Genomic DNA, 26,376 nt, shown 5'->3' with positions numbered 1-26,376 from the left:
GTGTCACATGCAAGGGCTCTGAAGTCATCCCCAAGAGACAGGAAAGCTCCCAGGGTGAGTCATGAGAGGAAGCCCCTGTTCTCTCCCCCCATCTTTACCACCTCCCTTCACCACCCCCCTCCCCCCTTTCTCCCCAGCATGTACAATGCAGAATAAAGTTCCCTTTGTTACTCAGGTGGCTTGGGCTCAAGTAACCAGGCAGACGTCCTATCTCAATGGGCTCTTCTACAGCAGCTCAGGAGTGGTATCAGGAAGCCAAATTGACCTTGGGGGACCTCTGAGAGCCTGGGACCCGCCAGCAAGAAAAGCAGTGTATGAGTTTCCTGAGACTGCTGTAGCAAATCACCACAAACTGGGTGGCTTAAAACAGAAATTTAGTCTCTCTTGGTTCTGGAAGCCACAAGTCCAAAATCAAGGTGTCCCAGGGCCATACTCCCTCCCAAGGCTCTAGGGGAGGGTCCTTCCTTGACTCTTGCAGCTTCTGGTGGCTCCAGGTGTTCTTGGTTTGTGGCTGCATCACTCCAATCTCTGCCTCCATCTTCATATAACCTTCTCCTTTGTAGCTGTGTCTCACATCTCCCTCTTGTTTTTCTCTTATGACACCTGTCATTGGATGTAGGGCCCACCCTTAGTCCAGAATGCTCTCATCTTGAGATCCTTAAGTACACCTGCAAAGACCCTTTTTTCAAATAAGGCCACGCTGACACGTTCCAGGGTTTGGGACTGGACATAGTGTTGGGGGCCACCATCCAATCCATACAGGCAGTGTGCTCTCCCTTGTGGGGCTGGCCCACCTGCCACACTGTCTTTCAGCTTCCCTAAAGCATGTGTTAGGCCCTACCCCTTGCGGAACCTGAGCCTTGGGTGCCCTTGGAGTACTTGCGCAGGATCCAAAGGCGCTAGTGCCTTGATAAAGCTCTCACTGGCACAGGAAAAAAAGTAGACTGACTTTCCCCTTTGCTGAATTGTGGCCGAGTTCGCATTCCTGCCGGCTTGCTGCTTCCTCTATGCTCTTTATGTCCTCTAGCCCTCCCCCCTCTGAGCTGAGAATCAGACAGTAAACAGGAAGGACAAGACTGAATGTGGGCTTCTAAAGACAGCACTCTCAGAGCTTCAGATGGCTAACTGCTGCTGGTTGTAAGCTGACAATTACGACTGATAATAAAGTTGTTACCCAGTCAGTGGAGTCGGCCCCAGTTTACAAGTGAAACTGCCATTGTGCTCTTGATGAAATACTGTCCCAAGTTAATACTTACAATAATACCTAAGGTGTGCAGGGCACTTGCGGTCCAGCCAGTGCCTTTTGCAACCCTGGAGGTAAGCAGGGCAGGCTTCTCCCTCTGGTTTATAGCCAGGAGACACCCGAGATTAGGCAGTTGTGACTTGCCCAGCAAGGTCCTGGGGTGGGTTGACACCACGTCTGACCCCCGAGTTCACTGATCTGCGCGCTGCGAGTGGAGAACACTCTTTGCTTTCTGAGACGGGGACATGGACACGGTGAAAGTGAACCCGGGTGGAGGGTGGCTTCCCGTGTAATCAGATCCAGTTGCTGTTCTGTGCAGAGACTTCCCCGTGACGCAGGGAGCCTCGAGGAGTGGGAGGAGGAGGGGATGGCTGGCTCTGGAGGAAAGGACAGGATGCAGGGAGAATGGCTTGAGGGAGGCTCAACATGGTGGTGGGGGGGGGGGGTGGCCCGGCTGGGCTGCGGGCTGCACTGCCTTCGGGGAAAGAGGCACCAGGAGGCCCAGCTTACCCTCAGGAAGCTCAGCCAGCGGTGCTGGGCAAGGAGCCCGAGGCTTTGAAGTCAGTCTGGGGTTGCATCAGGCTTGTCCTGTTTCCCACGTGTTCTCTTGGCCAAGTTCCTTAGCTCTCTGAGCTTGCTCCCTTGTCTGTAAAATGGGGGCGTGAGTCCGTGAGAATTATTATGGGATGTCAGTGTTTCCTCTGCTCCTTTTGGTTCAGGAGCCAGGGACTTTCTACCTGCAACTTTGGGGCCTCAGGTGCCTCCCCAGGGAAATGGGCGACGCAGCCTTTGGGGTTGTTGTGCAGCCCCCATAGCTACCTCCATACCCTTCCTGGCACCATGGTGGCCACAGTCAGTTCCCCTCTTTTGTCCTGTTCTCCTGTAAGGGGAGCGAGATGGACAATAGGATTGGAGTTAACCCCCTCTCACTTCACCTCCATCTAAGCTGAGCTCCAGTCTCTTCTGCCCACCTGAGCCTCCCACCCCTCCGCCCTCCCAGAGAGAACAAAGGTTAGTTTCGGTTCTGTCACTCCCTGAAGGGGTGAGGAGGGCAAGCCCCCTCCACTTCCTTGGGTTTCCTCCCTCAGTGGTACAGCGGGGAAGGTTTCCCTCCCCCACCTCTTTCCCAGGAGGCTGCGGATGAGGTGGGGCTTCCTGCGGACTCGGTAAAGTGTCATTGAGATGGTAACTACACAGTGGGGGTCCCGGCCTCTCCCCGTTGATAGCCTTCCAGCCCGAGTCCCAGGCCCAGCCTAGGCCCCAACTTTAACCCTTCGGTTCCCAGATCCAGCTGAATCCAGGTTGACCAGAGGACCTAAGAGAGGGCCTGGGGCCTCCCAGCTGTGGCCTAAGGAGGGCTGAGAGCTGAGGGTGGGCAGTACATTCCTGCCCAGGTGCCCTGGGACTCTGACCTCTGCTGCCCATCCCCTCCCCCCCACACACACACAGTGTGCCTCTCCTAGTTCTCTGACAAATGTCCCCACTTTTACTCTCCATCTAGGCTGTGGAGGAGGCGCCTTATCAAGAGGGGGAAAAGTGGGAGACAGGTGGGAGGAAGCTGAAGCTGCCTGGCCCCCGGAGGCAGGTCTGGCTGGGATTGGTCTCTGGGGGCGGCGGCGAGAGGGGTGTCTTCTTCCTCTGAGTGCCCACCTCCCGTGTGGCAGTGCAGGGGTAGAGTGTAGACATGTCGGGCCGAAGAGGAAATGGGATCTAAGAAGTTTAGGGTCCTCTTAGTGCCATCTCTGGGCACCACGTTTACCTGGTGTGTGTAGTGCCCACACCAGGCCCCATCACGACGTTGAGGGGAGGGGGTTGGAGCTGCCCGTGGAACTGGTGGGCCCTTAAAGCAAGGCCCAATTGCAGGTTGACCAACTGTCCCCGTCCCCCCGCCACCCCCCTACACAGGACTCAGTGCTCAAACCAGGAATGTACCAGGCAAATCAGGATGAGTTGGTGACCTTATGCCCAAGGCAAGAGGCAGACTGTCTCCAGGCCTGGGGAGGGAAAAGGCCCTGGGCTGAGGCTGCCCAGGATGGGAGGCCTTTTGTGCGGGTCGGTGGGCCCTCCAGAGATCCGGGCTGGCTGCGGCTCCCTGACACCTGCCCAAACCTGTGTGACTGGATTCCTGATGGCCCCGGAGGGAGCCCACTGAAGGCTTGCCTCTATTTGCCCTTCTTCTCAACCACCCCCCTACCCCCATGAAATCTGAGGCCTGGGGGCGTGAGGGGGCACTAGATGAGCTGGACAACCTGCCCAGGGTTGCCCCTGCCCATCACAGCCAGCAGGGAGCTCTGGCCGGTTCCCAGCCAGCTAGCATCAGCACCCTCCTCCCGTCTTCAGGCCGGGGCCACCAGGTCGGCCCATACCAGTTGATCTCTGCCCCTCTCTGGGGAGGCACCCAGTGTGGAGAAAGCTCCAATCATTGGAGTCCACCTATCAGACCCACTGGCTGGTACTGGCCTCAGTTGCTCCATTTTAGGGGGAGGGGTTCTTGTGCTTTTCTGGGGCACCCACCCCTTTGCAAATCTGATGAAGATATAAACCTCTCTTCCAAAAAATTGCTAAAACCCATTCCCAGAAGCAATGCAGCCACTTGAAATTAGAATCCTTTATAAATGAAGCCCCACTGGGCAGGTGAGGAGGCACCTAGCACCCCACCCCTCCCTCAGGGTCGTAGAGTGGTGCAGTGACCAGGTATGCATTGGGGGGGCCTCCCACCCCTGCCCCCACAGGCCAGGTGAGCTCCAGCTTCCTCAGGAGGGCAGGTGGAGAGGCTCTCCCCCGGGGGTCCTCCCCACCACCCTGGAGAGTGGAATTTTCATCAGCCCCCAACTCCCTTTTCACACAATAATCCTCAGTTCTTAGTACCCAGGGAGGGGCTTGAAGGAGCTCATGGCCTGCCCAAAATGAGGGGCTCCTGTTTGTGTGTTTCTCAAAGGGATCTTTGACCCAAGGAAGCTAAGGACCTTGACCTTCCATGAACTGGCCCCGGGTGGGGGGCAGGATTTGAGCCATGGTCTGTGTGACTTCCAGGCTGCCCCCACGAGGGGAGTCACAGGCTCTGAGGGGGTCTTCAGGAGGGGTGTCTTTCCTGAGAACTGTGGGGCAGGGCTCAGGAACGCCCTCCTCTGTGGTGTCACACTCCCCGAGGAGCAGAGTTGGGTGCTGGGGCTGCATCCCCACGGAGGGCTCGTGCCCCTGCTACTCTCCCCCTTCCCCCTCCCCCACCTGCACAATGGGCTCTTTGTCCCCGGCCCCCAGACACCCTCAGCTCAGCCCCCAGTTTCAGCAGCAGGGGTGGGGATGGCACACCTGAGCTGATATAGAAGTGGGGGGGCGGTGGTTTTCTAGGCCATTGCCTGGGTGATGCCACCTGAGCTGAGCGCCAGGCACCTGTTGCTGGGGAACAGTGCGGGCGGGGCCCCTCCCTCGGGAGCCGCCAGCGCCACTGGGCTGAGACGGGAGACAGATCGGATTCCAGAGAGTCCCCGGTTGGCGGGCAGGTGGACAGGGGCGGGGTGTGTGATACTGGGGAAGCTGGTGCGTTTGCGTCACGGGGTGGGGGAGAGCAGAGGCAGCGGGGGGTGGGGGACAGGAGGCTCCCCAAGATGCCCTCCCACTTCTGTACTGAGCCAGTTCCTTTATTGCCCCCCATTCCTTCCTCCACAGCCAGTCCTCAGTCTCCCCATTCCTTTGTCCATGGGTTCCCATGGCATGGATGTTCTTTCTTCCCCTGTTCCACCTGGTCATGACCCACCCCCGCACTGACCCTGAGGCCCGCATCCCACCCCCAGCCCTGCCTCCTCCCATCATTCTGGCTTCCCCAGTCTCGGCCTCTCTGCTCCTCCCGACTTGGCCTTAAAACCCCGCCTGCAACCGGGAGCCGGCAGAGTCCCCAGGTGGCACCGCCAGGTGAGCCGCTCAGCGTGAACCTGCACCAACTCTGGGGACACGTCTCTCTTCAGCCTGAAGGTGGGTCTGGAGGGTCCGTGCAAGCTGGGTCAGACAGGCAGCGGTGGGACCTGACTGCAGGGTGGCAGGAGCAGCCGCTGGGCATCTGAGGGGCGACGGGCCCCTCGAAGGGACACCAGCTGCTCATCTGAGCAGGACTTGAGGTTGATTTGTGTTTGTGGAGGTTCAGAGACACATCTGTGAGGGGCACGGAGCGAGGAGGTGCCTTGCCAGAGGCTCACAGATGTGAGGACTGTCTTGGTCAGAGGACGCTGACTTACGCTCCGCAGCATCGGACCCACTCCTGCAAATCAACCAGGCCTCCTAGAGTTGGGAAGACCTAACTGAGGGGACAGATGGCTTCGACTGGTCTTGAACTCCTGGGCATGACCCTGGCTGTGCTGGGCTGGCTGGGGACCCTGGTGTCCTGCGCCCTGCCCCTGTGGAAGGTGACCGCCTTCATCGGCAACAGCATTGTGGTGGCCCAGGTGGTGTGGGAGGGGCTGTGGATGTCCTGCGTGGTGCAGAGCACCGGCCAGATGCAGTGCAAGGTGTACGACTCGCTGCTGGCGCTGCCCCAGGACCTGCAGGCTGCCCGAGCCCTCTGCGTTATCGCCCTCTTGCTGGCCCTGCTTGGCCTGCTGGTGGCCATCACGGGTGCACAGTGTACCACCTGCGTGGAGGATGAAGGCGCCAAGGCTCGCATTGTGCTCACCGCAGGGGTCATCCTCCTCCTCTCAGGCATCCTGGTGCTCATCCCTGTGTGCTGGACCGCCCACGCCATCATCCAGGACTTCTACAACCCCCTGGTGGCTGAGGCCCTCAAGCGGGAGCTGGGAGCCTCTCTCTACCTGGGCTGGGCGGCGTCTGCCCTGCTTATGTTGGGCGGGGGCCTCCTCTGCTGCACATGCCCCCCGCCCCAGATCGACCGGCCCCGGGGACCGAGGTTGGGCTACTCTATCCCCTCCCGCTCGGGTGCATCTGGGCTGGACAAGAGAGACTACGTGTGAGGTGTATGTCCATGGAAGCTTGCTGCTTAGAACCTTGACCTTGTGCTGGATGCCCTGCCCTAACCCTTGCCTTCTACTGTCAATCCCTCCCCCAGGTGAAACCCACTTTCCAGATGCTGGAGCCCAGCCCGGCTGCAGGGCTAGTCTCAGTGGGCCTGACTGAGTCTAGACCCTCCTCAGTGGGGTCCCCACCTCCATCCAGGCAGGGTGCCCTGGCCTGCCCCTGCTTCCCCCAATTTTCTCTCTTCTGCTCTCTTCTTCAGGCTGGCCCTCCTCTTCCTCTGAGCCCTTCCCTGCCCCCAGAACCTGGGCCTCACCCAAAGGGCAGTAGCTCCTTATGCCCTCCCTGGCCTGGAGTTGGTCCCTTCCGACCTGGCCACTACCAGCATCCAGAGGCCCAGGACAGGTCTTCTGGGAGCAGCCACTCTCCTCCAGGCCCAGAGGCCCTGCCCATCATCTCCCCCCTCACCCCCAGGGAATAAATAGACCATTTGTAACTCGGCTCCTTTGATCTGTGGTTGGGCCAGGAAGACCTGATGGCCTCTCCTGGGTTTGTCAGGCCAAGGCCTGCTCCAGGTCCTGCCCAGTGGGTAACCTCACTCATGCCACGCAAGGCACGGGGGCAACACGGGAGGTGAGTGACCTGTGCCCACCTCCTCCTGCCAGGCTGGCACTCAGCAGACCCCCAGCAACACCAAAGGCAAGTAACCAAACAAAACGTGTTTTATTTAGTAAAAACTGGTGAGTGTGGGCAGGACATGGCAGAAGTGCACAGGGGCTGGGGATGGGAGGGTCAAGGGTCAGCACAGGGGGGACATGACTCAGGATGGAGGAGCCAGAGGTCAGAAGACTCGGAGGTGGGTGGGTCTTTGGTGACTTATTACCTGCTCCTCTAGAGGCTACATGTGGCTCAAAAGCCCCTGGGGGTTCCAGAGGCCTGACCAGCAAGGGAAGGCTTGTCCCTGCAGGCCTAGGGAGGCCCTACCCACAACATCAGCAGGAACTCTCGAGGACAGGATGAAAGCACCTGGACAGCAAGCACCCTTCACATGGGGCCCAAAGCTCCAGGTTGGTCTCTAAGATGGGGGTGTCTAGGGTGGAGAAAGATCCAGAAACTCTGAAGCATCACCTCTTTGGCTCCATCATTCAAAGGTGAGGAACGCCAGTAGCAGAGCCCAGGTGGGTTATCAAATGGATTAACCACCGCCCCCCCCAATAAAAAGCAAAAACAACACCAAAGCTGTCATGGATCACCATTGCCATGGCTCCAGGTCAGAGGGTTAGGCTCCACTATCAAGGGAGCCCCCGCTCCCCTTCCCAAGTTACACGTAATTCTTAGTGGGGTACTCAGAGGGACCCCGAGAGGCAGTATGCGGGGCTGATGCCGAGTATCGGGCCATATAATGGCTGGAGCCCCGGGACCCCCCAGAGGGGCAGGTGCAGCACAGTAGTCCCCCACCCAGCAACAAAAGGCCAGAAGCTGCCCAGCCCAGGTAGAGGGAGGCTCCCAGCTCCCGCTTTTGGGCCTCGGCCACCAGGGGGTTGTAGAAGTCCTGGATGATGGTGTGGGCCGTCCAGCACACGGGGATCAGGGTCAGGACTCCTGAGATGACAAAGATGATCCCAGAGATGAGCACCAGACGGGCCTTGGAGTCCTTGTCCTCCACACAGGTGGTGCACTTGGCCCCTGCGAGGTAGACCAGCAGGCCGAGCAGGACCACTAGGAGAGTGATGACACAGAGGGCTCGGGCAGCCTGCAGGTCCTGGGGCAGCGCCAGCAGCGAGTCGTACACCTTGCACTGCATCTGGCCGGTGCTCTGCACCACGCAGGACATCCACAGCCCCTCCCACACCACCTGGGCCACCACAATGCTGTTGCCGATGAAGGCAGTCACCTTCCACAGGGGCAGGGCGCAGGACACCAGGGCATTCACCCAGCCAAGCAGCGTCAGGACGATCCCCAGGATCTGCAGACCAGTGGAGGCCATAGCGAGGTTGAGGTTGAGGAGCTGCACTGTGGGACAGAAGCAGAGTAACGTTAAGATCAGCTGGCCCAGCCCCTGGTTCCCAATGAATGCTAACCCCCATGCCACATGCCATGGCCACCACACAGGACACCAAGAGTATGAACCCTGGGAATCAGGACACCGTGCCCTGTAACATGGGCAAGGCATGCTCCCTGAGCCTCATTTTCTCATGGGCAAAATGAGCATTTAATGCTTTAGTATTTTTTTTTCCCGAGACAGGCACTGGTTTATAAGAGTGAAAAAGTAAGCAACCCAGTCCTAGTTGTTTTGAGTGCAAATGAAATATAAAGCCTATGCACATGCTTGCCCATGGCTTCAGCTACTTTGGGTACAAAGGGGCAAAAGGGATGAAACAACAGAATGCAGTTTTTTGGTGGTTTCCACAGGGTTAATGGGTGGTAGGTTTGCTCTAGCCATGAGTTTCAGGCTTAAAACTTAGTTTTAACACCAAGAATAGAGATCTAAGTTTCCTCCCAGCACCCAACATAAATGTCCAAACCCTTCACCCCATCTTGGTTTTGTACCCCAAACAGGCGGTTGCCAGTTTGATCTTAAGAGCTTGTGTACATGGTGGCCAGTCAGCCCTGGCCTTGCCTGCCACTGCCTGGCTCAAACCAACCCCACCCAGTCAGACCCTGGATGGGCAGGAGAGATAGAGGGAAACAAAAACAAAAACAGCCCTCCCACCCCAAAGCACTTCCTTTCCCAAGGCCACCGGCTGCCTCCCTGGTTCCTGCCCTTCTGCCCTCCCCTAGGGGGGCCACAGAGCAGACCCCCAAGGTTGGTGACATTTTTTTGTGTATTCTTGCCCCAAATGCCATCCTCTCAGGACACAACTTCCCTAAAAGAAGTTACCACCCTTGGGGTCTGTCCAGTGAAACATCTCCTCTGGGGCAGCCCTGGCCCCCTCACATCCCACTTCGTGTTGGAGGTCGCCGCGGGGGATCCCTTCTGTTCAGGGTCCCGTTGTGGCTCTCCATTGCCCAAAGTTCCCGCGCACGGCTCGGACCTAAACTTAGCACCGGCCCCACCAGGGTGGCCAGAGGGCAGACTCTCCACTCATTTGCACTCACCCATAACCCGGACCGAACTCATGACCTGGGGGGAGATAGGACGCGGCGGGCCGTACAGCGCTAATCCCAAGCCCAGTGTCAGCCCTCCAGGACTCTGGCCGGGTTAGGGCCGGGGCCATGCCAAACTAGGCACCCGGCACCTCTCCCTTACAAGTGTGTCCCTGCTCTCGACCCCTTCCCCTTCCACGCACTACAGGCTCGGCTCATTCGAGGGCGTCCCCTCCCGCTCTCGATCCCTATTTCCCTTCTGAGTCTGGCCCGAAGGAGGGTGTCCTCAGCCCCCCGGCCTGGAAGCCGCGCACCCTGGAGGGTTCTAATGGCGGCTCTAGCTGCAGGGTCCGCTCCCGCAGGTGAGGGGGAGGGGAGCCCCGCCCCAGAGGGAAGCGCAGGTGGGGGAGGGGCGCCTGGGTTTCGGTGCCTTTGTCCCCGGGCTGGGGGGAGGGGCGTTTAACCCATATGCCAAAGGACCCCATTAGGGCTTTGGTGCAGCCCCCCGCCCAGGGGCTCCTGGCCCTGGGTGACTGCCGCCCAATCAGTTCAGGTTCTTCACGCGCACCCCAACCCAACTCCGCCACTCCCCCTGCCCCCCCATCTTCGAGGCACCTACCCCCTCCCCCATGACACGAACACTTCCCCCAGGCTCACCTGCGAAGGAGTCCACAAAGATTCGGAGTAGCAGGCGGAGTGCTGGGACGGGGGCGGAGGCGGGGGTCTTAAAGAGGCAATGACGTCACCGGACCACCGCCCAGGGGAGGGGCAGAGACCCCAGTCCAGACCGCGGCGGACGCGCGAATCCCAACCTCGTCAGTGGGGGGCGCTCGAGCCTGGAGCCGCTGCTCCCCCATCTGGCCCGGGTGCAGGGCATCAGCTGGCTGAAGTCCGGCAGGCAGTGGGTCAAGGCGCAGGGTATGGGGCCGAACAGAGCTTGGGGCTCGACTCCAGAACTCACCTAACCTTCCCGAGCCTCATTTTACTATGAAAAATGGAGACAACAAGCCCACATTTTACTATGTAACTATGTCCTAAGGTAGAAATTAAAGGGCACAGTATTATTATTTTTGTTGTATTGTTATTATCATACCCTCGGGGCCCTTAAGAAAGCAGCTTTCTCTGTGCTGGGTTGTTTCGTGTCAGATCTGCCCTCTCGCCCAACACGCACCTCCTGGGCTTCCGCACCGAGAAGGCAGGGCCAGATCTGCATCCCTTTGGCGTTCTGGCCGCTCCCACACAGAGACAGCGTTTGTTGAGCGAATGACTGAACTTAGAGGTCCGGGCGGGACCCGGCGTCTAGGGGTGGATCGCGGGGCGGGCAGAGGCTAGGGATCCGCCCCGGAAGGCGGGGGCGGGGCCGCTGCTGTCTGCCCCGGTACGCGGGTGGCCAGCGCAGACTGCAGCCGCCGCCCGACGAGCACCATGTCTCCCGGCCCGCTACGCCCGCTGCCGCCGCTCCTCGTGCTGGGGCTCGGGCTGGCGCTGCTGCGCGCCGCGGCCGGGGAGCGAGTGCCAGGTATGCCCGGCCCGGGCTGGGCGGGAGGGCGTGGGAGATGGGGGAATCCCAGGTCCGGGATCGGGGAGCCGTCATTGGGGGCCTAGAGGAGGGGGCAGAACTGGGGGGACTAGGCAGACATGGGGATCGGGGTCAGGTGGTCTCCAGACACCGCGCTCCCAGGCCAGGAGAGGTCCCATCTCGCTCCCAGCTTCATCCGTAGTCCGGGCCTCAGTTTCCCGCCTGTCCAACTTGGGGGGCGGGGGAGGCTTCGGTCCTGAGTCTGGACTCGGAAGTGGAGAGAGAAAAAAAGTTTGAGGGAGGGTCCCGTCCGGTAAGGTGGCACGCCCCCAGCCTGATCAATACCGGGTCTGCCCACCCCCCTTGACCGAAGAGTTGGGGGGGGTGTTGAGAGGCACGGAGGTCTGTGCCCCCCATACCATGTGGGGTGCCCCCTTCCATCCGGTGACTTCAGTGCCCAGCTATGCGGGGGGAGGGACCGGGGTCGGGCCCGGTGCCCAGGAATGAGTCACCCGCCGGCGGCGGCGGGGGGGCTGTTATGGGGACCTGACCCCCTCCCCCCAGCGTCCCGCACTACGTCCCCCTCTCCCCCGCGCTGCCGTGTCCCGGTCGGGCCGTGCGGTCACCTGTGAGGAATGTGGAGGGAGAGCGCCGGTGACTCACGTTATTCGAGCCGGCCGACCCTGACCTCAGCCCCCAAAATAGCCGTACCCCGCCCCCCGCCTCTGACTCGCGGCCCCCTCCCCAGGCACCACCCCCTGCTCTCGCGGCAGCTCCTGGAGCGCGGACCTAGACAAGTGCATGGACTGCGCATCGTGCCCCACGCGACCACACAGCGACTTCTGCCTGGGCTGTGAGTGGGGGCGGGGCCAGAGGCAAGCGGACCCCAGACTGGGGGAGAGGGTTGCTGGGTGGAGAGGGGAGCAGATCTGTGGAATTAATCGGGAGAGGCTGGAGTGAGGAAGGGGCTCTGACTGAGGTAGGGACCACGGTGGAGGAAAGGCTTAAGGATCCGATCTAGGGGGCGGGGCTGGTCCCTAGAGGGGCGAGGTCTGACTTGGAGTCCCGCCCCCAGGCGCTGCGGCCCCTCCAGCCTCCTTCAGGCTGCTGTGGCCCATCCTGGGGGGTGCCCTGAGCCTGGCCCTCGTTTTGGGGCTGCTTTCCGGATTCCTGGTCTGGAGACGGTGCCGCAGGAGAGAAAAGTTTACCAGTAAGTGTGCCCCCGCCCGCCCGACGGCCCCCCATCATTCCTCAACATCTTCCCCGCTCCTGATGCCCCTCTTCTTATCTTGCAGCCCCCATCGAGGAGACCGGCGGGGAGGGCTGTCCTGGCGTGGCGCTGATCCAGTGACAATGAGCGCCCCCTGCCAGCAGGAGGCTGTGCCCACTCATCATTCATTCATTCATTCTGGAGCCAGCCCCAGCCTCCCAGACACAGCCAGAGCCAGGCTGCTCCAACCACAGGGGTGTGGAGGGATGGGGGACAGTGAATCACCTCTCTGAGGCCTGGGTCCAGGCTTCAGAAGGGCCTTCCAAGGTGTCTGACTGCCCTGACTCTGGCTCCAGAATAGAAAAGGAGACCGTGGCTGGCTCATGCCAGACAGCTGACACTAAGGAACCACAGCATTTGCACAAGGGTCCCCCCACCCCCACTATGGCCTGGGGGCCAGGCTGACCTGAGGGACAGACACAACATCAGGACCCACCCACTCAGATGTACTGAAATTCCACCACGGGGTCTCAGCCTGGGGGGCTAGGGACCTGTTCCTAACACTAGGGGGCTGGCCCTCTAGCAGGGCTGGCCCTAAGACACTGCCCCTCCAACCCCCAAAATGGGGGAGATATTTATTTTGGGAAGAAAGTTTGGAGGGGGAGAGAATTTATTAATAAAAGAATCTTTAACTTTAAATGGTTTGGAGAGTGGCATGATCCCAGCCTGACTTCCCAGAGCTGGAGGGAGGAGTGAGTCAGCCGCGGGGGTGGGGGTGAGGCTCTGACTCACACATTCTCAATGCCTGAGCCCAGCCTGCCAGGACCTGGCCGTGCCCTGACCGTTTTCCAGGGAAGATCTTGAGGAGAAACCCCAGCATCCAGCACCCCTGCCCTGCCCTCCCTTTCCCAAAGGCCCTGGGTTCCACACTGAAGCCTTCATTTGCTCAGCAATCTTTATTCAGTTCTCTGGGGAGGGCACGGCTCCCTTCCCATGCTCCTGCCCCTCCCACCCCAGGGCTCCGTGGGGCTCAGTGTCCTCTGTTGGGGGAAGGTCCTGGTGCCCAGAGGCCTGGTCTGGAGGAAAAGCAGGGCAGCTGGTCCCTTTGTGGGAGTGCTGGCCTCCCCTGTTGTGGGGAAGAAGGAAGGTGGGCAGGGGCACTGCCCCCCAGCACTCAGAGCTCCATTATGTCCCCAGCTGGGGTTGCAGGGTAGTGGGGGGTGGGGGTGTCCCCCAGCCTCAGCAACCGGAGCGCCTCAGGGATCAGGTTCCCAGGGTAGCGCCAGAGAAGCAGCTCAGAGCAAGGGCTTCTGGAAGAGGAAATGACAGTCACGGCACAGGGCTGAGGCTGGCCTGGCAGAGCCACACCCCACCTGGTACAGGTCCCCAGGGGCTCCTGGACTGCTGGCACCTTCCAAGGAGCCAAGTAGGGAAACAACAGAGGTTGGCTAGAAGCTAAAAATAGCAAGATGAGGCAGAGCCTGGAGATTGGCTCTGAGGATTGGGTATGATCCTCCAGAAGGCCCAGCTAGTGGATTGTGGATGGTGCCTACCTGAGTGGGGGCAGAGCTGGGGGGAAAGCCATGGGGGGGCTGCAGTAAGGGTGGTCATTGTGCAGGCTGAGTCGAGAGAAGTGGGTGACCATGTTCTCCTCAGACAGGAACTGCTTGCGCAGGGGCTCCCTGGGGAGAGACGGGGAGGCAGGCAGGCTGGGATATTCAGAGGAGAGGTAGTCTGATGGAGACCTGAGGTGACAGAGGGCTTGTTGGGAGTCCCTCCCTACCCCCAAACTCACTGCTCCTCCTCCAGGCGACGCTTGGTGCTCATGGGCACAGCTCCTCGGAGAGGGGAGCTGGGAAGAAAAGAGAGCCAGGAGCACCCCACCCTCTTGTACCCATCCCCAGGATCTGCCCAACTAAGCCTGCAGCGTCAGCCAGGAGCCCCCAGCCCAACCCTGTCTCAGCTGATGCCTAAGTCACCCCCTCTCCCAGACCATCCAGAAACCTGCCTCGGAGTCTGTCCCCAGTCTGCAACCCTGTCTTAGCTCATGCCCAAGCCCTGCCGATAAACCCCACCGCGTGTCATCCTGCAGACCAGCCCTGAGGGCCCAGCCAAAGCTCCTGGGCCCCTGGGCCAGGTCCCCCCTAGGGCCCCCCCCCACACACCTCGCGTCCAGGCCTCGGGACGCCCCTGAGACGGCCCGCGGGTCGCGCTGGGCCCGACCCTGGGGGCCTCGCTCCAGGGGTTGCTGCAGGATCATTGGGGTTCGGGGTCCTGCGAGCAGAGGGGTGGGATCCGGGCGACAGGGGCGGAGCCTCCGAAGGCGTGGCCAACGCGTGGGGCGTGGCTTTAGGCGCGCGCGCGCGCGCGGCCAGGTTCCACGCAGGCGCGGAAGACGGACGGCACGTGACTGGAAGGCGGGTCGGTTTAGCGGGGTAGGGGAGGGGACGTGGCGTAGTGGCGTTGAGGAGGGCGCCACTTAGTGTTGGGACCTTCTCGGTGGTCACCTCCGCTCCTGGGACTCGGGTTACGCGGCGGCCGCCTTCACGCCGGGCCGGCCAGCGGTGTTGGGTAGGTGACGCGCCGCGAAAAGGAGGCGCTCGTCAGCACTTCCGGTCTCGTGAGGCTTCGTCGCGCGCGGAGCACTCTGGGACTTTTATTTCTTTTTTTTTTTTTTTTGGGACTTTTATTTCTTGAGATGGAGCGAGCCATGCCGCAAGCGGTGCCTCTGGGTCAGGTGAGGGGGGGCGCGATGCGCGGTGTCTTCTGGGGTTTGTAGTCCATGCCCGGCTCCGAAGGGGCCGGCAAGGAGTCGTGCCCTCAAGACCTGTTTTGCGTGGGCTGTTGGTGGGACTCGGATTCTGACCCGAGGGAGGGAGAATAACCCAGAAATACCTCAGGGGCCTAACATGAAAGTCAGGATACGGATTAGGAGTCAGTACGTTTTTCTGTATTGGAGTAATAGAGCCACTCTTTAAGGGGCTTCTCCGAGGCAGTCCTGTGCGAAGCTTTTTATATACAGTAGTTCATCCAATCGTGACAAAATCTCCCGTGAGCTCCTTTTTTTTTTTTTTTTTTTTTCCGTGAGCTCCTTTTGACAGTTGAGGAAACCTGGAGGAGAGGCTGAGTCCTTGGTCAAAAATTCCACTAGGCATCAAGCCTCAACTCTCCCCTTTCTCACCTCCTTCGAGCCACCCCTGGGATTATATGCACAGGTGCCTTCTTGGTGGGCTATAAAAAGAACTGAGAAGTCAGTGCGGTGGGAGGCCGGACTGCAGCAGAGGAATCAGGAAGGAGTGTGTGGATCAGGGGTCCCAGACGCCCCAGACAGCCTTCATCCAGCCTCTCTCCACAGATGGAAGTATTTCAGGCCCTGCAGCGGCTGCACATGATCATTTTCTCCCAGAATGTCTCACCCTGTGGGAAGTTCCTGGCAGCTGGCAACAATTACGGGCAGATAGCCATCTTTAGGTACCCTTGCCCCTGCTCCCCACCATCCATTAGCTCTGGCACTTGGTCCTCCTGGGGCTGATGCCCCCTGCTTCTGACTCTCAGGCCCCTCTCTTTTCAGCTTGTCTGCTGCTTTGAGCTCTGAGGCCAAAGAGGAAAGTAAGAAGCCCATGGTGACCTTCCAAGGTGGGTGCAGTCATTGAGGCCAGCTTAGGGAACCCCCGGGTGGACGAGAGGAGCAGGACGGGGTCACTCAGGTTCTGTACTTCCATTTAGCCCACGATGGACCCGTCTACAGCATGGTCTCCACTGATCGACATCTGCTCAGTGCTGGGGATGGGGAGGTGAAGGCCTGGCTTTGGGCAGAGATCCTTAAGAAGGTGAGTGTGGAGCTGGGGGAAGGGTGAGGTGCCCAGACCCAGAGAGAGCCTTTGAGGTCACCCAGTGTTTTCCTCCATGAAGGGCTGTAAGGAGCTGTGGCGTCGTCAGCCCCCATACAGGTGAGCCAGGCCCATGTGGGCAGAGGGCATGTGGGGGTGAAGGTACTGCCTCACAAGAGCTGACTCTGCTTTCCCTCCCCCAGGACCAGTCTGGAAGTACCTGAGATCAATGCTTTGCTTCTCGTCCCCAAGGTTTGAGCCCTTTTTAATCGGGGCTCTGCCCTGCCCTGTTTTGGGCCCAAATTTTAATCCTTCCCCTCTCCCTGTTCTGACTTGACATTCTCTTCTGACCCCATCCTGCCTTCTTCTGCAGGAGAATTCCCTCATCCTGGCGGGGGGAGACTGTCAGCTGCATACGATGGACCTTGAGACGGGGACCTTCACGGTGAGAGGGCTGTGGAACTGGAGTGGCAGGGGTGGGGTGGGGGAGCGGGGCAGCAGCATCCTTCCTGGATCTTGTCCTGACACTGCCCTTCTCCCTGCAGCGGGCCCTCTGGGGCCACACGGACTATATCCACTGCCTGGCACTGCGGGAGCGGAGCCCCGAGGTGCTGTCAGGTGGCGAGGATGGGGCCGTGCGGCTTTGGGGTAAGGGAATGTCTGATTGGAGAGAAAGATGGTGGTCAGGGAGGCTGGGGCAAGGAGGGTACCTTTTATGGTTCTTCCCCTACAGACCTCCGCACGGCCAAGGAGGTCCAGACGATTGAGGTCTACAAGCACGAGGTGAGGGCGCACCCCATGCTCTGTCCTTCTTCCTTCCTGGGCATCTCCTGTGTCTTCACCTCCTCCTCTATTCTCCTCCCTCCCAGGAGTGCTCGAGGCCCCACAATGGGCGCTGGATTGGATGTTTGGCAACTGACTCCGACTGGATGGTGAGCTGGGCAGAGTGCAGGATGGGGTGGCAGCTCCGGGCCCTGTCCAGCTGAGGGCCTGTGGTTCACGGCGGCTGGGGACCCCCACCTTTCTGCCCAGGTCTGTGGAGGTGGCCCAGCACTAACCCTCTGGCACCTTCGATCCTCCACACCCACCACCATCTTCCCCATGCGGGCACCACAGAAACACGTTACCTTCTACCAGGACCTGGTGAGGCCCTCTGTCTTGCTTCTGCCAGCCCTGTCCCACTCCCCCTGCAGCCCTGAACCCTGAGACCCCTCCTTGTCTTCCACAGATTCTATCAGCTGGACAGGGTCGCTGTGTCAATCAGTGGCAGCTGAGCGGGGAGCTCAAGGCCCAGGTGCCTGGCTCCTCCCCAGGGCTGCTAAGCCTCAGCCTCAACCAGCAACCAGCAGCCCCTGAGTGCAAGGTGGGTTCAGCAAGGGGCAGTGGGGATCCTGGGAGGCCAGGGTGTGTGGACAGGTCAGTCACTCCCCTCTTGCCTCTAGGTCCTGACAGCCGCAGGCAACAGCTGCAGGGTGGATGTCTTTACCAATCTGGGCTACCGAGCTTTCTCCCTGTCCTTCTGACCTCCAGCAACACCCCCACCTCCATCTCAGGGGTTTGGAGTGGTTTGTTTTTTTCTTTTTTTTATACTAATAAAATTTTGGGCTTTTTTTTTTATGTGCTTTTTTCCCAAGAATGGAGGCCAAGTCGGTGCAATGATTTATATATTACTCTGTCTGATCTTAATACATAAATACCTACCCTCACCCCTGTCCTGGAGTATGCTGGGGGCCAGGGGGCCTAGTCCCTGGAAAAGATAGACCTATATAGATTTGAAAAACAGCTCTGCCACACCTGCCCCTGCCACCCACCTGGGGTCCCTGGCCCCCAAAGCTGGCCCCTGCTCCCGGTGAGCCCTTGCCCAGCCTCTCCGGGTGGAGAGGGCACCAGCCGCCTTTGGCAGACAGTCGGGGCCCGTCGCTCCGTTGGCCAGAAGAGGAAAGTGAGCCAAAGAGGGCAAAGGTGGCCCCCTTGACCGGGCGCTCAGGTCCTTCGGAAGAGGTTGCTGAAGAAGCCGCCGGCGGGCCCAGGGCCCAGGCGCAGCGAGAAGCGCGGCGGGGCGCGGCTCGGGGCGGATCCAGCCACACTCAGCTCTTTCTGGCGTTGTGATAGCAGCTGCTGTCCGATGACCACCTGCATGTCGTCCTGCGGGCAGGGCGGCCGGGCCGGCGGGTCGGGTCAGCGTTCGGCCCCGCCCCTGCCGGCCCCTCCCCGCCCTGTCGGCCCCGCCGGCCCCGCCCCTCACCTGCCAGGCCTCCAGCTCTTGCGTCAGCGCCACCTTCTGGTGGATGGTGCGAAGCAGCTCCCGGGAGAGGGAGTCCCGCTCCAGAGAAACGCGGCTGAGCTCCAGGGACAGTTCCAGGGACCTGCAAGGGAGAGGGGCAGAGAGCAGGTCCGAGGGCGCTGGGGCCTCAGCGAACAGGGGTGGTTGGGGGCTCCTGGACCCAGGCGGGAGTGAGGCCGCTAATACCGAAACCAGGGAGGTTAGAGGGCCCTTGCGGCGGAGTGGGGACAATTATAGCACTCGCGTGAGGGAATCCGAAACCCAGAAAGGCCAGAGTGTCTTGGGGGCCTGTAGCCCCCCCCCCCCCGGGGCGGTGGTGGATGGTGGCAGATGCTCACTTGTTCACGGCCTCGTCCCGATCCGAGAGGGCGCCTATTAAGACCTCCTCGGCATCCTCATGCGCCCGCAGTTCCTTCTGCCTTTGCAGCTCCTCCCGCAGGGACCGTAGCTCTTCCCCCTGCAGCGCCATCTGCGGACAGGGTAAGGTGCAGAAAGGCAGGTAGGCCCGAGTGTCCCAGCTCTTGCTCTTTTAGGCAGACTGGACTCCAGCTCGCCGCCCTCCCGCCCCCTCCCCCACTCCCATCCCCGCGTGCTCCACAAACAACCCAGACAGCTGTGGTCCTGTGCTGGAGATGAATCTTCTGAGCACCTAGAGGGGTGGGGTTGGTCGGGGCTAGATGGGTGGTATAAGCCTGCAGGAAGGATGCATGGAGAAGCATTGGGAGGTGGGACTAAAGAGGCAGTGTAGTCCAGGAACTCTTCCTGGAGGAGGTGACATACAGGCTGGCTCTTCAAACATGATTGCAAGTTTTTTGGGATGAAGGGCTATCCAGGTAGAGGGGAATTCGTGGGCAGAGGCTCCGAGATGTAGATGGGAAAGAGAAACTGACTTTGAGAAGGGCTTTGAGTCCAGTACTATGCTTCCCCCACCTCATCCTGCAACCGGACCACTTCCGCCTCCTTCTCTTCCAGTATCTCCGCTGGGCTCAGGGATGCTCGCTTCCTGGGAGGCTCCAACCTCTGCTCCTGGGGCGAAGGCTGGTGGCTGGATGCCTCTTGGGTCTCCGGGGACAGAGTGGCCTGTTCACCAAAGAAGCTAGTCAGTGCAGTGTCGAACCTCGTGGGAAAAAAAGGAGGGGCGGAGTCTGCAGCCCTCCTGGATGGTACGTGTGGGGGCTGGTGGGCCGAGAGCTCACCAGAGCATCTCCGCGTCTGTCCGTGTTCTGGTCTTGGTCCTTGTCGCTGTCGAGGCTATGGGCAAGCTCTAACTGCAGCGAGGCTCCCGAGATGTTGGCGTCCTGGAGGCGCGACTCCTCCTCCAGCTCCGAGACCCGCCGCTGCAGCCTCCGCAGCGCACTCAGTGCCTCCCCCACCTCGGAGCGCGCGAGTTCCAGCTGCGACCGACCCACCACAGAGCGAAACAAGGGCGGTCAGCCAGGTGCTCCCGCCACCGGCATCCCGCGGCCGGCCCACAGGGGGCGCCGGCGCGCCGCAGAGAGTCAGGCAGCCCCGCGCGTCCACGCAGCCCAGCGCTGAAGTTGGCTCCCACTCCCGGATCGCTGGGCTGCCTTGGGCCGCGCAGTTCCCCTCGGCAGACACCAATTTCCTCCCCTATAAAGCAGGGCGCCGATGGGCGCCGCGGCTTCAAAGTCTCCCATCACCCTCCCTCCAGTCCCACCCCACCAGGTCACCTCGAAAAGCCCTACCCCCTCCCCCGACCATACCGGTCTACCTTCTAACTCTCTCACTAATGCTATCATCCAGCATTGACTGATCCTTTCTTCTAAGCTGGGCAATGTGCTGAGTGTCTCACACCCTTAACACAGCCATGTACCATTACCATCCCATCTCACAGATGGGGAAACTGAGGCTGGTGTTCCACAATAGTAGGAAGGGACACTGAAATAAGAACCCAGGTAATTTGACCCCAAAGTGCAAACTCCTGAGATCTCAAACATCAAGCCATACTGCCTCTTTTCATTTCCTTTCCTCCATTTTCACAGCCCAGACCTGGTCCAGGTTCCTATCATCTCTGCCCTGAGTTCTGGCCTCAGCCCCATCCCTGGCCGCCCAGATGCCAGTCTCTGATGCATTCTAAGAGTACTGCCCCTGCTCAGTAGCTTATGGTTCCCACTTGCCCTTGTGCTAATGCCTGTGCTCTTCTGGCCCAGGTGTTAGGGCTCCCAGTGACCCAGCTCTGGTGTCTTCTCCCAGGAAACCCTGAGGCAGTGGCCAAGGCCCCGGCTAGATGCACCCGCCCACCCCAACCCTGCTAGTCACCTCCAGACTGTGCTCCCGCCTCTCCCGCCGTAGCAGCAGCAGCTCCTCATGGGTTGCCTGTAGCCTGCCCTGGCCCTTCTCCACCTCCTCACACAGACCTCGAATCTGGGCCTCCAGGTCCTGTCGGCGAGTCTGGAGCATCTGATTCTGGGGAAAGGCCTCAGAGCTGGAGTGGAAGGGCTAGGCCAGGTGCAGACAGCCCCCAGCCAGCCTTCCAGGCTCAATAGACCCAGCTGGCACTCACCTCCCCCTGCAGACACTCCAGCCGTGTCCTCAACTCTGCCCCAGCCAAGGCCTGAGCCTGGCACTGCCCCCGAAGGCCATCCAATTCTCTCTGAAGCTCCTGCTCAGTCTGGGAGGCCTGAAGGTGGGGGGAAGCAGTGGAGCCCTCAGCTGGCCCAAGCCGCAACACCAAGCCCAGTGCACCCACTCCCACCAGGACCCAGGTGTCTGCCCCTCCTTGCCCAGGGACCCCGGGGTCAGGGCCGTCCCACCTGGGCCAGCTGCTGGCTGAGCCGGAGGTTCTGTTCACTGAGTTCCCTGAGGTTGCGCGCCCGCTCCCGTCCGCTATCCTGCTGCTCGGAACGCTGCTCCCCAAGCTGGGCCCGAAGGGCCTCCACGTCCCCCTCCAGCTCCACAATCCTGGCCTCCCACTCAGCTCCCCGGGCTGCCAGGCCTCGGCGGAGCTCATGGTTCTCCTGCTGCAGCCGCTGTGGGGGCCGGGACAGAGGGTAGAGACAGGGAGAGGTGAGACTGGAGGGGACGCAGGGAGACAGACAGAGACCCAAAGAGAGTCCAAGGGGGGTCTGAGACAGACCTGAAAACCAGAAACATGAGAGAGCTGGGGAGGAAGTGGGCGGAGGGCAAGACACAGCCTCAGACAGTAGAGGAGGAGGGGGAGCAATAGAGAGAAGCTTCCAGGAGGGGCTGACCCTGGGCCAGAGTTGGGCGGGGCTCCCTGATGCCCACTCACCTCTGGCTGCCACCAGGGCTTCTGGACCCGAGGGCGTAGGCACCGTTTCTGGCGCCTGAGTCTGGCAGAATTGAAGCCTCGGCCCATGGCCTCACATACCTGCGTTCCAGGGGCTCTGGAGGTTCAGCCTCTGCCCAGCCTCTGCTTGGTCCCTCTCCCCCAGCTCCTCCTGGCCAGCTCCCTCTAATTAACCCTGGTCAGCCACACCCTGGCCCCAGGCCTCTGCCTGCCCTCCCCAAACCTGTCTAACCAGCAGGGGGATGCTCCTGGCACACCCAGATGCCCAGCTTGTGGAGGCAGGCAAGTCAGGGGGCCAGCGTCTCCCCGCTCCCCGTCATAGACTCTCCACGCAGGAAGGTGAAGCTAACCACAGCTGCTACAATAATTAGCAGGCATTCCTGCCAGGGCCTGTGCTAGCACTTTACCTATATTATTTTATTTACTCCATGAGACTTAGACTCCTTAACGTCCTCATTTTACAAATGAGGAAACTGGGCCTCAGAGAGGTTAAAAGCCTTGCCCAGGGACACACAGTATTTAGTGGAGCCGGGATTCTAACCCAGGCAGCCAAGCCCTTAACCAAATACTGTGGGGGCAACACAGCTCTAGGATGGAGCCCACAGGTTCGGGGTCTGATTGTCCTGGCCGGTGTCCTGCTCTGCTGCTGCTCTGTGGTCAGGCAAGTTCCCTAATATCTCCAAGTCCCATCCATTCATCCATCCATCCATCCATCCATCCAATATTTCCTGAGCTCACCCCGTTTTGGAGTCTTTGTCAGCAGTAAGTGAGACCACCAAGTTCCGTGCCTGAAGCAGCTTAGAGTCCAGAGGCAAATGGACACATGCTTGAACCAGGTAGTTTCAGAGGGGGGACATTAAGAGCTCTAAAGAAACCCTGGGAAGTGATGAAGAGGAGCGGTGTGGGGTGGGGGCTCTCAGGAGGAAGTGATGTCTGTTGCCTCCTGCAGGGCAAGAAGGAAGAGGGCTACAGGAAGGGACAGCAAGTGCAAAGGCCCTGAGGCAATAAGCATGGGTTGCTCAGGGAACTGAAAAAAGCCCCCCTCTGAGGAGGGACTGTGTGGCTGAGATGACTGACTGAGATGACTGACGTCAAGGAGGTCACATGGGGAGGAGTTTTGGTTTCATTCTAAATGTGAGGGGGAGCCACTGAGAGATTCTGGGCAAGGACTGAAATGATCTGATTTGCAATTTTTGAGGATCCCTCTGGCTTCCCCATGGAGAAGGGGCTCAGGGGGCAAGAGTGGAAGCTGGGGACCAGTGAGGAGGCAGCTGCAGTGTCTGGGGCAGATGATGGGGCTGCGGCCAGCTTGGAGAGACGATGAGAAGTGGGTAGACTCATAATCTAGTTTCGAAGAAGAATCAACAGGGCCTGCCAGTGTGGGAGGGAGAGGTCACAGAGATGTGCAGGCTCTGGTCCTGCAGCAGGAAGCTGGGGTGGGGACAGCAGGGGATGGGGTCATGGAATCCAGTGCCACTTATGTTGAAATGCCCATTAGGTGGCCAGATGGGGAGGGTGTGGGGCCGATGACATGGATACAGGAGTCAGTGGTGTCCAGGGTGTTTAGGGGACCAGATGTGACCCCCAGTGTGAGAGTGTGGCTGACCACAGCCTGGGCAGAGGGAACTGTTCATATCTCCCAGAGCCGGGTGAGAATTGACCGAGATGATGCATGGAAAGTGCTTAGCCCAGAGCCAGGCAGGGAGAGAGCCCAGGATCTGTTGGCTGGGATCGTGCAATACTGCTGAGGAGACAGACCCAAGATTCAGAGAGGTCCAGCAGCTTCCCCAAGGTCACACAGCCAGGCAGGGATCTGAACCCAGGTCCTGTCTTGCCCTCAGAGCCCATGTTCTTAACCGCTGGGCAACACTGCCAGGGAGGCTGGTCCCAGACCTGAACTGCTGTTCCAGAGGCATCCCCCTGCCTGGCTTTCCTCTCCCTGACCCCCTGCCTGGTCCCTCCCCTGTCCTCCATCCCCCCAGCCCTGCCCTCTGCTGTCAGCTCACTTCCTCATGCTCAGAGTGCTGGGCACTCAGCATCTCCAGCCGCCGCTGCAGCTCCTCATTGCGCTCCAGAAGCATCTTGCCAAGCTCTGCGGCCAACAACAGGTCTTTCTCCTTCTGCTGCAGCTGCAGGGCCAGGTCCTCGGGCTCCTCAGGCCTTGGGCCCCCTCCCAGGAATGAGTCCCGCTGCTCCAGCATGAAGGGGAAGAAGCCCTCATTGCCGCTGGGGGAGGTGCCCCCGGAGAGCAGCCCGGATGGGAAGCTGGGCCCTTCTGGGGAGCTCATGGTGCCTGCAGTGTCTGTGGGGACAGGAAGGTCTGTGGGGAGAGGTAGCTGCATGACACTCTACACCGCAGCCCAAAGGGGTTCACTGCCCTGCCCCACCCCCCGCCCCCACCCCCACTGGCCAAGACGTGGCTCTCCTGCAGTTCTTCACCTGCCTTACTGGCCCTCTCGGTCCTGCAGCCAGGGCCTCCCTGGGCCATGAAGGGTTAATGATCTGTGTCTTGGCTGTCCAGCTCCGTTAATGTCCCCAGGGTAAACTGAGGCAGGGAGAAGCAGGAAAAGAGCTGTCCAGCCTTCTGCCTCTGGCAGATGTTTTCTGCTCCCAGGAAACCTTCTCCCAGTGCTCCAGGACCACACGCCACCCCAGCAACAGTCCCCACCCCCCTCTTCCCAGGACCCAGCTGTTCTGGCTCCCAGCCTCTTACCAGCTGGGAAACTCTTACCAGAGCCCAGGTTCTTGGGACTCAGGACTCTGCGATGAGTCCAGCCTCTTCTCCCAAGAATACAGGGCCTTGGGAACTTACGTGTCCTGAGCCCTTAGCCCCCAGAAATCCAGCACCCTCCCCTTCCAGAAGCCCAGGCCCAAGTTACCAGCCCCCCAGTCCTCCTGGCCCTTGTTTTCCTATTTTTTCAGGTCCCCATCCTTCTGAACTTAGGTGCCCGAACCCTCAGCCCACCCCTTCTGGATTGCTGGCCCCAGTCCCCCAGTTTCCAGGCCCTGAGCGAGCGAGCGGGCGGGCCGGCCGGCGAGGTAACAGGTTGTGCCGGCACTGCCGCCCGCCCAGCCACTCCAGGTTTCTGTTTACTTCCCGCCTGGCTTTGGGGATGGGAGCCTGGTGGCACTCCCCTAGCGCCGCCAGGGCCCGCAGTTCAGGGGCTCCAGGGCTCAGGAGGGAGGGAACACACGGGGCTTTCCTGGCATATTACCCCTCTCCAGCACTCCTGAGGTTCCCCCACCCCCTACGCGCAGGTACACATCTGTCCCTTCCCCTCCTCCCCTCGCCAGGTGTCCGACCCCAGGCCTACTCTCAGGACCCAGGCATCAGCTGCAGTCCCAGCCCAAATGCCCCCCGGCCAGACTGGGGGTCTTCCTGACGTCGCCTCTGCAGGCCAAACACCGCTCTGGGACTCAGGGGTATCCCTCCTCCTCACCCCTCCCAGCACCGAGCTACCAGTTATTAGCACCTCAGCCCAGGCGTCAGGGTCCCCAGCGCCTCGACCCCCAACCCTAAGCGTCGGAAGCCCAGCCACCGCCTTCCTGCCTTCCTTCCTGCCCGCGTCCCCCGTTTCCCGGCCCCGGGAGTCCGGCCTGGCCGCCCCTGCCCCGCCCCATCCCCCACTAGCCCTCTCCCCGGCCCGGTCCGCCCGAAGCTCGAAGGTCCCCTGTCCTCGGCGCCCCTTAGGCTCTCACCCGACGACGCCGGGCTCCCTCCGAGGTACCCGCGGTCCCCAGTCCCCTCTTCCGGAGGCGGCGCCAGGTGAACTGCCTGCACAGGTGAGGGGGCGGTGCCACGGGCAAGGCTGGGTCGCCCCCTGGTGGCCGGAATGGCCAGGTGGGGCCTAAAGAAAGTCGCCTCCACCCAGGTCAGAGCCAGTGACCCATCTTGCTGCCATCGGAAAACGACAGGGCCCATTAACTGAGCACCTGCTGTGTGCAGACCCCTGAGCATATATGTCAGCTCCGTTCCTCTCACAACTGCCCTTGTGGGATAGGAAATTATTAACAATAACAACAAATCTAACATGTATTAATGCTAAGTAATATGCTAAGTAATAATATCCTCTTATATGGGGATAACTTGTTTACTTTCATGACATCCTAATGAAGCAGGAACTACTATTATCCTCATTTTACAGATGAGGAAACTGAGGGCCAGGGAGAATCTAACTTGCTTGGGGTCACATGGACAGAACTTGAATGTGAGCAGCACAAGTGTGACTTCAGGGTGTGTGCTCTTATGCTGATTCCCGTGCTGTAGGTGACAGCTAAAGTGACTTGCCCGTAACCACACCTTAGCCTGTGCGCCTCCCAACTTGAGGCTCTCGGTTCCCAGGCTGCACAGAGTCAGAGGCAGAGGTCTGGGTATGGAGACTGGGAGGATCCAGGCCTGGGTTCTGGGGTCCAGCCCAGTGCAGCCTGGGCATGCGGGGGATGCCCCTGCCGTGGCCTGGTGGCTTGTCAGGAGTCCCCTCAGACTTCCAGGGCTCCCTGGGTCCCTGTAAAAGGGGTTGCTGGCCTGGTGAGTAGGGACAGATGGAGGGCTGGGAGCAATGGTATGCTGGTAACACTTTAACAACAGACTCTCTGGGGAAAAAGAATGCCCCGATTTGTTGCTTTTGCAAATTTCTGTGCTGTAAGTACTCCCTCCAAAGCTGATTTCAAGCTACTGATGTGACATCCTTGAATGTGGAGATGGGCAGAAATGTCCATAATCAGCTTTTGCCAGTACCAGCTGGGTCCCCTGCCCCTCTGGCTGGGGGGGTCAGGGCTTCTGAGTCTTGGAGGACTGGAGTCCTATCTGGCTGAGTCTTAGAAAAACAGGAGGATGATGGGAGCTGGGACTCCTGACTTGTGGGGAAATGGATGCAAGGATTCCTTGGAGGGGTGGTTCGGGGGCCGGGACTACTGCGTCCGGGGATGGGACAAGGTTTCTTGCCAGCACAGAGCAGGGGTACCAATTA

The 26,376-nt window shown here is 60.2% G+C and overlaps 6 protein-coding genes across 17 annotated transcripts; 3 read left to right on the top strand and 3 right to left on the bottom strand.

The window, feature by feature from the left end:
- Positions 1–5,550: 5,550 nt before the first annotated feature.
- On the top strand, positions 5,551–6,204 carry CLDN9 (claudin 9). Its single transcript, XM_007181602.1, has one exon. The coding sequence runs from the start codon at positions 5,551–5,553 to the stop codon at positions 6,202–6,204; it is 654 nt and encodes a 217-aa protein (XP_007181664.1).
- A 705-nt stretch (positions 6,205–6,909) lies between these two features.
- On the bottom strand, positions 6,910–10,563 carry CLDN6 (claudin 6). Of its 2 annotated transcripts, none has more exons than XM_007181599.2 (3): positions 10,386–10,563; positions 9,950–10,277; positions 6,910–8,218 (listed from the first exon to the last, which is right to left on the bottom strand). In XM_007181599.2, the coding sequence occupies exon 3, from the start codon at positions 8,190–8,192 to the stop codon at positions 7,527–7,529; it is 666 nt and encodes a 221-aa protein (XP_007181661.2). In that variant the 5' UTR covers positions 8,193–8,218; positions 9,950–10,277; positions 10,386–10,563; the 3' UTR covers positions 6,910–7,526. The 2 variants fall into 2 exon arrangements, with proteins under 2 accessions (XP_007181661.2, XP_007181663.2); XM_007181601.2 differs by having other exon boundaries at positions 10,464–10,557.
- Positions 10,564–10,653: 90 nt separating this feature from the next.
- On the top strand, positions 10,654–12,720 carry TNFRSF12A (TNF receptor superfamily member 12A). 2 transcript variants are annotated; one of them, XM_007181590.2, is made up of 4 exons: positions 10,654–10,811; positions 11,560–11,664; positions 11,887–12,021; positions 12,107–12,720. In XM_007181590.2, the coding sequence occupies exons 1-4, from the start codon at positions 10,718–10,720 to the stop codon at positions 12,160–12,162; spliced, it is 390 nt and encodes a 129-aa protein (XP_007181652.2). In that variant the 5' UTR covers positions 10,654–10,717; the 3' UTR covers positions 12,163–12,720. The 2 variants fall into 2 exon arrangements, with proteins under 2 accessions (XP_007181652.2, XP_057385298.1); XM_057529315.1 differs by having other exon boundaries at positions 10,666–10,811; positions 11,585–11,664.
- Positions 12,721–12,963: 243 nt separating this feature from the next.
- On the bottom strand, positions 12,964–14,356 carry HCFC1R1 (host cell factor C1 regulator 1). Of its 3 annotated transcripts, XM_007181591.3 has the most exons (4): positions 14,187–14,356; positions 13,817–13,873; positions 13,575–13,703; positions 12,964–13,331 (listed from the first exon to the last, which is right to left on the bottom strand). In XM_007181591.3, exons 1-4 carry the CDS (start codon positions 14,279–14,281, stop codon positions 13,196–13,198), a joined length of 417 nt encoding a protein of 138 aa, XP_007181653.1. In that variant the 5' UTR covers positions 14,282–14,356; the 3' UTR covers positions 12,964–13,195. The 3 variants fall into 3 exon arrangements, with proteins under 3 accessions (XP_007181653.1, XP_028022218.1, XP_007181654.1); XM_028166417.2 differs by lacking the exon at positions 13,817–13,873 and having other exon boundaries at positions 13,575–13,766; XM_007181592.3 differs by lacking the exon at positions 13,817–13,873.
- Positions 14,336–17,461, top strand: THOC6 (THO complex subunit 6). 6 transcript variants are annotated; one of them, XM_007181593.3, is made up of 14 exons: positions 14,454–14,592; positions 14,720–14,758; positions 15,377–15,492; positions 15,593–15,657; positions 15,748–15,851; positions 15,934–15,971; positions 16,055–16,103; positions 16,225–16,296; positions 16,397–16,499; positions 16,585–16,634; positions 16,721–16,783; positions 16,884–16,994; positions 17,080–17,214; positions 17,294–17,461. In XM_007181593.3, exons 2-14 carry the CDS (start codon positions 14,720–14,722, stop codon positions 17,372–17,374), a joined length of 1,026 nt encoding a protein of 341 aa, XP_007181655.1. In that variant the 5' UTR covers positions 14,454–14,592; the 3' UTR covers positions 17,375–17,461. The 6 variants fall into 6 exon arrangements, with proteins under 6 accessions (XP_007181658.1, XP_007181655.1, XP_007181657.1 ...); XM_007181596.3 differs by lacking the exons at positions 14,454–14,592; positions 14,720–14,758 and adding an exon at positions 14,336–14,442; XM_007181595.3 differs by lacking the exon at positions 14,720–14,758.
- An 84-nt stretch (positions 17,462–17,545) lies between these two features.
- Positions 17,546–25,161, bottom strand: BICDL2 (BICD family like cargo adaptor 2). Of its 3 annotated transcripts, none has more exons than XM_057529606.1 (11): positions 25,106–25,153; positions 23,846–23,951; positions 23,413–23,726; positions 20,910–21,125; positions 20,660–20,776; positions 20,416–20,562; positions 19,332–19,529; positions 19,066–19,215; positions 18,474–18,604; positions 18,097–18,217; positions 17,546–17,996 (listed from the first exon to the last, which is right to left on the bottom strand). In XM_057529606.1, the coding sequence occupies exons 2-11, from the start codon at positions 23,892–23,894 to the stop codon at positions 17,835–17,837; spliced, it is 1,605 nt and encodes a 534-aa protein (XP_057385589.1). In that variant the 5' UTR covers positions 23,895–23,951; positions 25,106–25,153; the 3' UTR covers positions 17,546–17,834. The 3 variants fall into 3 exon arrangements, with proteins under 3 accessions (XP_057385589.1, XP_057385590.1, XP_057385591.1); XM_057529607.1 differs by having other exon boundaries at positions 23,413–23,708; XM_057529608.1 differs by lacking the exon at positions 23,846–23,951 and having other exon boundaries at positions 25,106–25,161.
- Between the last annotated feature and the right edge of the window lie 1,215 nt (positions 25,162–26,376).

The sequence above is a fragment of the Balaenoptera acutorostrata genome, chromosome 15 (genome assembly GCF_949987535.1).
Source record: "Balaenoptera acutorostrata chromosome 15, mBalAcu1.1, whole genome shotgun sequence".
Taxonomy (NCBI): Eukaryota; Metazoa; Chordata; class Mammalia; order Artiodactyla; family Balaenopteridae; genus Balaenoptera; species Balaenoptera acutorostrata.
Note: the sequence above shows the minus strand (reverse complement) of the source record. Positions and strands in the feature narration are given on the sequence as shown.